Source organism: Atractosteus spatula, chromosome 6 (assembly GCF_055471065.1).
Source record: "Atractosteus spatula isolate fAtrSpa1 chromosome 6, fAtrSpa1.hap1, whole genome shotgun sequence".
Lineage (NCBI taxonomy): Eukaryota > Metazoa > Chordata > Actinopteri > Semionotiformes > Lepisosteidae > Atractosteus > Atractosteus spatula.
Window position 1 is genome coordinate 32,742,819 of NC_142711.1, and position 12,489 is coordinate 32,755,307.

Consider the following 12,489-nt stretch of genomic DNA (forward strand, 5'->3'; position numbering starts at 1 on the left):
GAATTTCTGTCTCATGTTTACCAACCAAGGATTGTATTTGTACAATAATGAAATATTTGAGGCCAAGTATCTTTTATGCATGTCTTATTGTCAAGCATTTATTGGCACAGCAGCTGAATGATTATTGTAAATGCATTGTATCACCAAAACTATACACTGGGATGTTACTGTTAAGGACTGTTATCAGTGATTTTCATGATTGATTTACCATGCCAGCCACAGGAAGCTGGCACTCAGATATGATGTACATAATTGTCAAACTAACAGGCTTTCACAGCATCCTTGGGAAACTGTGGTACACAATCATTTTTACCATTTATTTCCAACTAAAAAAAAACAACATTTGCACAAGACAGAAAATCCATGATAAAATATAGAAAATACAGAATTGTTGAGGGGGATCTGTGCGTAGAAGTGTCCTTCACTCTCCAGCATTTCTTCTTTATTATTTTAAACAAAGTGCAACATTCATCATAAAATATGGGGTAGAGCAGCTGAAGTCCAACCAGTCCTAAACAACGAACTAGGCCTGCTAGTTCTCACCTTCTGCGACAATAAGCTCAGCCTTGCAGGAAACCTCACCCCAGGGGTTGCTGGCAGCGCAGGTGTAGACGCCACAGTCCTGGCTGCTTGTGTCGACCAAAGTGAGAGAAAACCGGGAGCCCTGCTGGTGGAGCTCAGCCCGCTCGCTGCTGGACAGCACCACCCCGTCCTCCGACCCCAACACAGACAACAGCAATCAGCACACCGCTTGGCACAGAGCCATGCCAGAGACCTGCTGCAGCCCTGAGAGTGGCAATTAGATGGCTAACTACTGAGATTCCCAAAATTAAATTATCAGTATAAATAATGTTCTAACTAGTGAACAAAATAATGTATATGAGAGCAAAAAATATCAAGCTAAAAATCAGTTAGACATAATAGCAGCACATTGGCGTAGTGGTTAGCTTTGCTTTTGCACTTGGGCCCTGGGTCCAGTTCCAGACTGGGGTGCTGTCTGTGTGGAGTTTTTTATGTTCTCTCCCTGTTGGAGTGGGTTTCCCTCTGGGAGCTCTGGTTTCCTCCCACTGTCCAAAAACATACTGGTAGGTTAATTCAGATCTGGGAAAATGGCCCTGGTATGAGTTTGTGTGTGTCTGCATTTGTGTGTGTCCTGCAATGGACTGGCATCCCATCCTGGGTGTATCCTGCTATACTGTCCCGTGTTGCTTGTCAGGATAGGCTCTGGATCCCCTGGATGACTCTATTTTGGATGAAATGGCTAGAAAATGGATGGATTCATTATCATGCTGTATATGTTGCATCTCAAACTGATTAGAATCTCTCTCTATTATATCCAAAGGCAAGTAGGAAGGGAATGTCTAAAACCTCTCCCTGCCCACTCAACCTTTGAAACACATTACTGGTAAAAGATGGAAAAATGCATCCTTTCCTTCATTTGAATGATAAACCAGCTACAGGTACCTTATACCACGTGACAGCTGGTGCAGGGTGCCCTACAATTACAGTACTGAATGTGGCTGTGTCCCCACTCTGCACCTGGAGGTCTTCTACAATCTCCTGAACGTACGGAGGACCTGAGGAAAATAAACACCATGGTTCAAATGTGGTATTTATAAATATCAGCATGTTGCATTAGTACAAAGTTTCTTTAATGTATGTCTATACAACTTTGTTTCTTTCTTACAAATAGCAGTTTTGTGCCCCTTGCATGTTTTACATTGTACATCATACTAGTCCAAATATGTTTACACATTACACACTATTTTCTATATTGTCTGGGACAACTACCACATCTCTTGCGAGGTGTCCAATAAGCTCCATGTTAAACCCCAAAATGAATTAGTTCATGGTGAGGATTTTCAGATGCATTAAATAAATTGTACCAAATTTCAATCACTTACTTATTTAAATTAAAAGTTTCTAAATGTAACAATCCCTGTGATTAAAATGAAACATCAAACCATCTATTATAGGATTAAGAATATTAATACCACTGTTAGACCTTAAATTGGAAACAAAAGAAGGCCTACCCAGCAGTACAGAGCAATTATGCCACATGTAGTAGCTGAGTATTGGTGCCGATTGATCTTCTACATGATCTGATTGATTGATCTACACTCTATGTTTTTCTATTTCTATACATATAGTTACAATGTTTGCCATAATAAAGAGAACATACTTCTTATTTGTGAGATCTGCAAATAAAATACCTTACATACCTATATGATTCACTAGTTCTTTCTCAATATCTCTGCAGGGCATAGTGGACTCAAGATTTAATCACACTCTTACAATTTTACATACAGGTTAAAATTAGGGAGGGCCAGGCCCTCTTTTGAATTTTGCATGCTACAGCTTACTGAACTCATACTGTTGTACAGGAAATTCCAGATTAAACACATTGTTTAACCCTACAACTGATAGGAGGGGAAATGCACACATTAATAAAATAAAATTACTTATATCATAGCAGTATGAGTTTGTAGCTTGTATGTGTTTTAAGTCTGGAAAAATTGACAAAATCTTTTTATGTCTCTCTTCACCTCTTTTATTAAATATTTCTGACAATGAATTGAAGGGAAATGTGTGTAACATTATCCAGGTATCTAAACAGCTTCTGGGTTGGAATGGTGAAGGGTAAATGAAATCTATCTGTGGCTGTGTTGAGAGGCATCAGTACAGTTAATTTGATATCCTGATAAGTCACTAAATTCTTTGAAGATTGTTAGGGTTTTCTGTACAAAAACATCCAATTTTCATCACATACCACTTTCAACTGCTGTTTTTGAAGTATTGCTTTATATTAAAAGCATAGTTTCTTTTTCTAGATGTGGCAGCAGTATTTTACAGAAAGCTGTTTTCTCTACCTGACTCCTTCTCTCTGGTTTCAACATAGTCCTCTCTCTTTATATCCCAGGTTACATTCTCTTTGTCATCAAGACTGGGCTCTCTGCCTCTGGTCTCAGTTCTGATGTGAGAAAGCACAATGAAAATAAATCTGAGACTGAACACACAATACAGACTACATATGAGTGAGTGATTCCATATGGTTGTTCGCTGCAAAAGTTCCTCACAAAGACAATGCATCATTAGCGGACCTTAGTGTACAGACAGTCATACCAAGACAGGAGGGCAGAATGCTCCTTTGTTTAATTACATAGGAGATGTCAGTGTTAATTAAATTCACAAAACAAAGTTAAACACAAAGTCAAATGGAACACTTTTTCCACTTCTGACGAGTATGAGGAGAGCTCTGCACTAACTGGAGTGATCTATGTTTGTCTTCAGTAAGGTGGTACTGTATGTTTTGAGTGGCTTACCGTGAAGAGTAAATGAAATCTACCTGTGGCTGTAAGGACTGAAGGACTCTAATCCTTGTGTTATAAAGGTCCTCTTGTGGAAGGTGGTTGGGCTAAATTCGATTTCATACCATCTTTTCACGGGCATCCTGGACATGCTATCCAGCCCCACGTCTGTGGACGAAAGAAGTACATTGACCTCAACTGGGGCAAATAAAGGAAGAGCTGCTTAGGAACAGAAAAGCCTGTGATTAGTGATTCAATGAGCCACAACAATGGCAAAAGCAGGTTTCACAGCATTTATAAAGGCTCTTTATAGGCAGAAGGGATAGTTTCCAAAATGACCTATCTGAACAAGTTCTCCCACTTTTAACCTACAGTGACCATAAGATCATACATCCATTTCAGTTCTCTTGTTCTAGTGACAGCTGATCGTGCAGAACATGCCACTATTTTGCTTCCAGTAAATAAAGCAGATTACTCCTTCAGAGACAGATCTCATCAGATCTCAGCAGATGAGCAAGACAGGGTCTGGTCAGTACTGAAATGGGATGCCTCATGGGGTTAAAGATCACATGTCACTGCTGGTAAGAGTTGGAGTGCTTTGTCTGGCTAAATTACACTCTGAGTTTGTACTCTAAAACTCTGCACATCTCAATTTTTCCTTTCTTCACTTTTCAAATCAATTTCTGCCTTCCCCAGTGATTTGCTTTGTATTAATGCTTGTTGTGCAGAATTATTGCTATATGTCTATATGTCTATATGTGAAGTGCTTTGGGACCTTTTGGGATGAAAATCTGGATGACATATGTACTGTAAATAGGATTAGGTTAATCTGAGATCAGAGAATACTGATGTTACAATTGTCAATTGTAAGTATAGTATTAAGTGTGGTATTGTAAGTATAATCATTCCAATTCAAATTGTTTATATATTATAGAATATTTGGCACTTAGCTTGTTTCTTATGGGATGTTATCCTGCTACACATTACAAGCTTAGCAATATCTCAGATGTAAAATGCCCTAACTCACTGCAGTTATTGATCTGAAAAAGAACCCTTTCACAGGTGGATACAAATATAACACATATAAGCAAAATGACAGACTGCATCCACAAAATCCAAGGGTGGGACATACTGTATGAAAAACTGTTCTATATTTTGCTGTCTTTTATAAAATGAAGCACAATATTCACATTTGTCAGTGGGTTTCCATGTTTGATGATGGAGAAAGAAAGGTTTCACTATCAATGGATCTTTCTGCTGCAAAAATTAGATCAGCTACTGTATACCCTTTGCTATGAAGAAATCACAGTCAGATTAGGAATGCTTTCAATACTTCCTTCATGAACTATTGTAAAATGTAAATTTACTATAAAAATTACATATAAATATTGTTCTACAAATATTCTGCAGGATATTTTTTTCTACTCCACCATTCTGCTTACATTGTTTTTTTAAGTAAACACCAAATTATGCCAACCTGTTCCCCACCTCCTAACCCCTGCTCTGCCACCCAAGAGATTACTGTAGTTCTATTTCTATTTTCCAGATGATGTGTTAACGGCACATACACCAGTATATAGTTCCCTTGTGCTTTCATTGAAAATCTTCATACCTACAGTTATAAAATATGCATAATATATTCCTTATGCAGTTTGTGAGGTCACAAACAGTATTTGTTCATATTGCTTACAGAACACAAGTGAGTGTGTTTGAGCCAAAGAGCTCAAACATTTTTTTCTTTCTTCACTATGATTATATTAAGTACTAAATTTGTGCTTGAGGAGAAATTCTAGAGAAACAGTAGCAGACTGAACTGTATGTATGGATGGTGGATGTGAATGCATATTAAACTATAAGCAAGTTAAGGGAATGGGAAAAGGATGGCTAGTATACGTGACTATCAAAAGTAATTCCTTCTGCATAACCTTTGTTTTTCTTCTGTCCAAACTCCTACTGTTACCCACATGTAAAACTTGTTATGGTAAGATGATTTTTAAGCAATTAAATCTATGACCTTTCTCCTGCCTTTGACTTTAAGCCAGCTTTAAGACCGATGAGATTTCACATGGTAGATGCGCTGCTTTGGCAAGACTAGTGTACTCTTGCAATGTCATTAAAATGCTTTTTAATTTGGAATTGGAAATGTATAGCTTCACAAGAATTTAAATTAAAATAATTCACACATTTCAATATTGCCAAAACTACAATGACCTGCCATTCAGAGTAAGCTCTATCCTCCAAAAAGTGTGGCGTTTTCATTTTCCTCATACTGCTTCTGCATGTTGCCAGTGTTAGTCTCCCCTGTTACTTATCATATATCATAGTATCTCCATTAGACTCTGCATTTAATCGGATAGAAATGAGTTTGGGGTTTTATTGGGTGTACATCCAGTTAGATGAGAGTAGAGCAGTAGATTTGAGAGCAGTAGAAAACACACTGATTATAAGCCTAGGACCAAATGATGATTCTTAGCTGTAAATGGTATCTTTAACATCATTCAATACAGGATCATACCAACCTTGGTCATGGGTGCTGTCTGTATGTGAAGCTCTTTCCACTTGTCCTGGCAGTGATGTACAGGCTTGGTACCTGCTCCTCAAGGCCTGTTCCTCCCCAGAAGGGAGCATCTCCTTAGTCTCTCTCTGTAGGAAGTCACCTACTGCGGCCTCATCTGCTGCAGGGATTTCTGGGGCTACCTGTGTGCCATCGCTTGCTTTTTCAAGAGAGACATACAAGGAATCTTTCACCATGGAGCAGGGCCTGGAGTCTCCTACAGACATAGAGATTTTCACCAGATAGACACTTGGCTGTTTCACTGAACTAGCTCTGTATAATACATAACTCTTTCTTTTAAGCTATATATTAAGGCCATTGTGTTACAATTTTAATTATAATATGGTTTAAAAGATGCTTCCTCCTTTTATATTAAATAGTATTGTACTGTAGATATCAAACTGAAGCTTCCAACAACAATCTGAGTGCATTTCACACATATGAACTAAACCACATATCCACAAATTTTATTTCCTTTAATTTATAAGTTGCTGGAATTTCCTATGAAAATTATATTATATGGATAACAGAAATTAAGCAACACCTATTAGAGGTAACTAAGGGAACAGCTACAATATCATCTCAGAAATCTTAAGATTGGGATTTTAAATCACGTTTTGTTTCTCATAGAGATCATTTTCATTGTATTTTATAAATAGGACAAATCATGTACAACACACAAAACACTGACAATAAAAAGCAGGGAGACTAATTCTGTCATTTTTTTTATTTTCTTATGGCACTGGAAAGGATATGTTCCTTGTCTGGCACTTCTTAATATTTGAGATCATGTGATATTACGCTTCCTGTAGAACTGTCAGCTTTCAATGGTTGTATTCACTCCATGTTCTTATCAGAAATTTAAATTCATAATTCTCCTTGTGTGGTCACAGCTTCAATGACACCTCTGAGGAACACCAGACCATGTTACTACCAAGCATGGAAGAATTCTGCCATGGCAGGGTATGGAATAGCTTTTTACAAACATCATAGAAAACGTGGCACGCATTCACGTCTGTGATACACTGCCATGTTAACATGGTATTGGTATCTGAACTAGGGTCCTCCCAAAGCTTAAAGAACAAGAGATATTGACATGCTAGTGCATTTGCCTAACACCACAATGCTTACTTTTATAATGACTTATATATTTTATAATGATTTTAATAATTTACCAATAGCACACAACGCAGATTTGTTTCTCCCTGTAGTTTCCTAGCAACAACGTTTGAAAAAAGTTTTGTCTGCCTTGAAATGCGTCTTTAATCCCTGGGACATTGAAAGACCAAATACGGATTTAGAGGTGCTCCTAAATCTATGCCGAACAATACCATGTGCTTCTACAAAGTTTGAAAAACAACAGAATTCACTGCCAATATATTTTCATTATTTCTTTTACCTTCGTCATTTTGCCCGTAACCATATTTTGAAGATTGTATTCCTCTTCTGTGAATTCCTAACAATAATTTACAAATGCCTCCCATAAAAAAACTAATACTGTTCAACTATCAAAATGATAAAGCTGGATGTTTAACAATGACTTTACACAAATGTTACACACTTGTATGGTAAAGACAATATCTGATTATTGTTACCTGTTTTATTGGTCACCTTGACTCAATTCATGGTGTTAAACAAGAAAAGAGGTTCACAAGCTGTCATTCAGATGCAAGAAATTTATTTCTTCTACTTTTAAAATCCTGTATCTGACACACTCTTGGAAATGGAAAGAAAACTGAAATACCTCAAACAAAACTACATGGTCAATAATTAAGGCTTCACATGTTACATTCACCTAGGATGCCAGTTACAGTTGTACTTTTTTCTTCAGCTGATCTGTTAAGTTTTTTTGGATAGGGATACAACTCAAATAAAAACAAACATCTTCACAAACATTCTTGCATTAATCATCTGAGTCTATTGGATACAAACTACAATGGATCCGTATTGTCCAAAGCATGCCATCACAGCAGTGAATCTGATCAGTATGTGTTTTTATGTATGGCTACAGTTTCGAACAGAATCAGAGAACTGGTGACAGTGGTTGATGTTTTTTTTTTCTTCCACAGGACTGTATATACTACTTTAAAATAGGTATTGCTATAAAAAGGATGACAGTACAGAAGGAACTGCAATGTGTAGAACAGAAATCTCTCAGACTGCCTATCCCACTTATACTGTACTTCCTCTTTCATTAAACAAACAACTAAAAAATGTAGAATAGAAATGTCTGAAACAAAACATTATTTAGCTTAAACTTTTGGACTTCATTACGCAGACATCACAAGCATTCAAAAATCTTAAAATCCAAGCAAGACTTTGACCAGGAACAAAAGTACTCAAAATGCTTACAATTTGCATGTACCTACCCTAAGCGGGTTAAGTACACAATGTTAACAAATTGTTAACATCCCAATATGTGCTGTTTCACATACAAAGCCATTAAGCACTATGTAGTTTAATATAATATGTTCTCAATCTGAATCTGTAGCAAACTAATGACAGAGGTATTAGTGTTCAGTATCAGCATCAATTAAACTGTGTTAAGAGGAACAAGCTGCACTTCAACTAATGTTGGTAGTATTTTGCATTCAGTTCGGCAGCTTGGTAATTTCCCATCCAGATATAAAATCCTTGTATGCACACAGGTTTAACTACTTCAAGCTGTTATTTATGTTTGAACATGATTGTTTTATTTTGTTTTCACATTATTTTGTGGAGTGAAATACATTATTTCCTTTGGCCTCAAATCCATGTTCAAAGCAAATATTTTTTATTTACAGTTAACAATCTCCAACGCTCTCCAGATGAATGTGCATATGCATATCTTCTTTTTTTATTAGGGCTTTACAGAAAAAAAAATCACACAAAATTACACACATAAAATAATTTAAACCGAAGACCATTCTTATTTATCAAATCTACTGAATCAATGCTTTATTTACTTCTGACAGCCCTTATATTTTCTAAGAAAATATCTTATAGAATTCAAGATTTTCCATTCTTTGAAGGAACATGCAGGAAACTCTTGCATTTTTTTTCTTGACTGACTACTCAGTTCCCTCAGAATTGAAAGGAGTCCTATTTGTATCTTTTAACCCTCTAAATGCCACTCATGTAGATTTAACAAGTCGATTTTAGTGTGACAAAATATCACCAGAATCCAGTGGCTGACATGATGTAGAACACAAGGTGTAGAACACAACAAAAATTCAATCCCTGTGACACAATTGTCTGTACAGCTTGGCTGAACAAACAAAGGGTTTAAATTAGCATTTGAAAGTCACCTGAATACAATTCGCCCATTGTGTTGTACATTTGGGAAATAAGCTAGAGTAACACAACATAATAAAGTCTCATGGTTAAATATTGCCTTCAAGACAGCCAACAGCTATGGCATCTTGGATAATTGCTTATTGCTTGATTCATAAACTCCAGTATCTGCTTTTCCTTATAATGTGTTTTTCAAAAATAGACATCAGACTCTTGCTCCTGAATCTTGCATTTGAAAAAGCAGGAGAGCCTGTCAATGTTTATATCTTATCTTCAGTGCATCAATATGGAATGATCTGCCATTTTCATAAATGCCATACCTATATAGGTTTACATTTAAGAAGAATTTTCAGAAATGTTCCCATTTAAGACTAAAAGGGCTTTTTTAGGTCACTTTCTCATTGACATTATAGTTTTCCTGGACACAATTTAAAGCAAATGGTACTCGTTTACAATGACACTTTTTGATTCATGGGTTTGAGTGTTGGTATTTGTCCTTCTTGCTGATCTGAAGAGTGACTGGCTCTCCCACTGTTTGGTAGCTGAAGGTTCGTGCAGAAACTTCTGTTTTGAAGCTCTGCTGCCCATTGTCTCGGCCTCGCTGAACCTCCATACAGTATGAAGGTTTAACTTCAAATGTATGTTGGCTCTCTGGAGCAGCAGCAGCCCTTGCTGACTGTGTGACAGTGTCTGTACATGTTCCAGTCACATGCACTGACACCCCTGGCACCCCACTGGACTGGGCTTCAGGCATGTGGCTTGCGGACATGAAAAAGCTACTGGAAAGATGCTCCTTGAAGCGTGTGAATAAACTGGGCTGGGGATTTGAAACAATGGGTCGCCCTACATTGAGCAGAACAGGTTTTCCAATGGTGGGCTCATTGATCTCCCTCTGAAGGACAGATATCTCACAGGGCTTATCAGCATCTCCTCCAGATGACTGATCAATATCCTCGCATCCATAGGTTTCTCCTTCTTCTGGGACATAATCTTCAAGATCTTCCAACGTTAGTATTCTCCCATCTTGGGTCAAGACCTTGATGTCTCTGTTTGCCAAGGTATCTCCTTCCTCTGGTTCTTCAACAATGATGGTTTCCTCATCTGGCGACTCCTCCTGACATTGATCAACAGAGGGGTCTTTTTCCGCAGAATCCCCCTTTGCCATTTCCAGAGATGACTCATCATGGCCGGACTCTGGTGTTTCAAAACTAAAGACAAGAGTTTGTCCAACCTGGGCTACCATGGGGGATGTACCATCTTTCAACTGAATGCTGGTCGTTACCCCTGTTGTGACGACATCTCCGTTTCCCTCAGAAGTATCGCAGTGAGGCTGTGAAGCAGCCCTGGAAGATACTGCGCTGGGGGTGGTCCCTTCTCCGTCTGCTGAAGCCCCATCTTGTCCATCTTCCCAAGGAAGTGGCTGAATATTGAGATCAGGGAGGCTGTCCTCCGGGAGAGAGGGGTCTTGCTGTTCTACCAGCTTGTTGTTTGAGTTGTTGGCATTAGGATCATCTCTGGGAGATCTCTTGGGCTGGGGACCAGGAAAAGCAAAGACTGTTTCAGTTTGCTCTTTCTCAGATTTGCCTGGAGAAGCTCCTCTCTTCCTGGGAAGCTTGGGTGATTTCTTCACTTTGTACTCAATGATCTCCTCTACCTCAATCCACTTAGACTTTTGGTCTTCAGTCTTGGATTCTCCTTTTGCTGATCTAGCCAAAGCTCCCTCGTGTTCCGTAACAACGAGAGTAGGGATAACTGGCTTCTTGGCCATTTCTGGTTGGGACCGGGTAGCGGGTCTCTTGGGCTTGGTGCCTGGGGTGGGCTCTGGAGTTGACACCTCAGACCGGAGAACCCGTGAGGGAGACAGTCCAGGAGACATACGGCGTTTCAGTCTGGGAGTCTTCACCACTGTGGTTATAGTTTCTTCTCTGATGATGGATAATGCAGAAAGTTTTAAGTAAAAGACATTTTCAGAGATCCAAACTGCAGCCATACATGCCAGCAGGTAAGTTGGATGTTAGTTTGCGTGACCTTGGCCACACGTTGAACTCGCACAAAGAACAGCAATCCACATGTGTTGTCATACAAGGAAAAAAGCTCTTTTTGAACACACAAGTAAACGTTTCACTGGAGTGCAGTAAAAATAAGTGTTTTAAAAAAGACAGAAGTATCTTCTAAACAACACATTGCTAAAATAACTTGATTGATACACTACTGAAGCTTACACAAATGGTTCAAGATAGTAAGACAATAAAACTTTAATGTGCTACATGGGATGATTTTTACATATTTAAAAGAGGGTTAATATGTTAGCTATGAAGATTTAGTTGCAGAATTTTAAATGTATTATATTAGGTAAAGTATATATGAACACAACCAACTGAAATGCTTTATCAACATTTTATAGCCTCTTTACTGTACAGCCGTTTGTGTTTGTGTAAAACAAGAATAATGTTACCAGAATTACATGACTTCCACAAACGTAATTACCTATATGCTACAGAGACCAAAAAAACAACATATCTTTTAAGTCTGAATGATCATGAGATGTACTATGTAAGAAGCTCTCTGAAGGTTTCTGTATGTACACATTTCAAGATTATGTCTTTCTATGTTGTGCAACTGTGCAATCTACAATTCAACGTGAAAATTAAGAGCTTGTGGCACTCAAATATCAAACACACACCTTTGACACATAACAAACTAAGTCAGCACTGGAAATATGATGTCAGTACAGGTTTACTGTACTTAATCTACTACTCTGTCACCTAAGTTTCAATGTGAGCCAGTAAAGAGGGTACTGGGTGAGCCAGTAAAACTTCATCCAGCACTGAAATGAATAACCAAAAGCTGAGGTAGAAATGAATTGCTTTTGCTTGCTTATCAGTCCCTCTTTTCATCATCTCATCTTTCTTGCAATTGACTGCCATTCATCTTTATAGTTTTTTATGAACAGAAAACTATTAGCATTTTTAATGATGGACAATCATGGAAGTCCAAAATTAAGTTAAAATATATTTTATTAAATAGTGATAATGGTTTGCAGTGAAAGCTTTGAGGAATGTCTTCCTCTTGATGTCTATAAGGAAGCACTGAAACATTAGTAGATATCAGGATGGTATTTTGGTCTTGAACACAGCAGCTTTAGGATCTCTCAATATAATTTATAAATAATATATACTGTATATAAAATCTATGCCAAATAATTTTTATTTCCATGGTAATTCATTCTATATGACAAGAACTGGAAAAAACAAAAGAGAAAGTTGATTTGAAATTAGTTTTGAAAGAAACAAAATTGTCCTTTTCAGGAAAAAAACAACATAGAAACCAAAATACTAATGGACACAATAATCA

General features: G+C 37.7%; 1 protein-coding gene across 1 annotated transcript in view; it reads right to left on the minus strand.

The window, feature by feature from the left end:
* The window catches only part of obscnb (obscurin, cytoskeletal calmodulin and titin-interacting RhoGEF b), a 170,288-nt gene that overhangs the window by 21,964 nt on the left and 135,835 nt on the right, over nucleotides 1-12,489 (minus strand). The window contains exons 97-102 of the mRNA XM_088918145.1: nucleotides 9,608-11,060; nucleotides 5,828-6,005; nucleotides 3,347-3,476; nucleotides 2,871-2,971; nucleotides 1,465-1,577; nucleotides 544-712 (exon numbers count right to left, since the gene is read on the minus strand). Of these exons, the coding sequence (XP_088774271.1) occupies nucleotides 544-712; nucleotides 1,465-1,577; nucleotides 2,871-2,971; nucleotides 3,347-3,476; nucleotides 5,828-6,005; nucleotides 9,608-11,060 (2,144 nt within the window). The remainder of the gene's footprint in view (nucleotides 1-543; nucleotides 713-1,464; nucleotides 1,578-2,870; nucleotides 2,972-3,346; nucleotides 3,477-5,827; nucleotides 6,006-9,607; nucleotides 11,061-12,489) is intronic.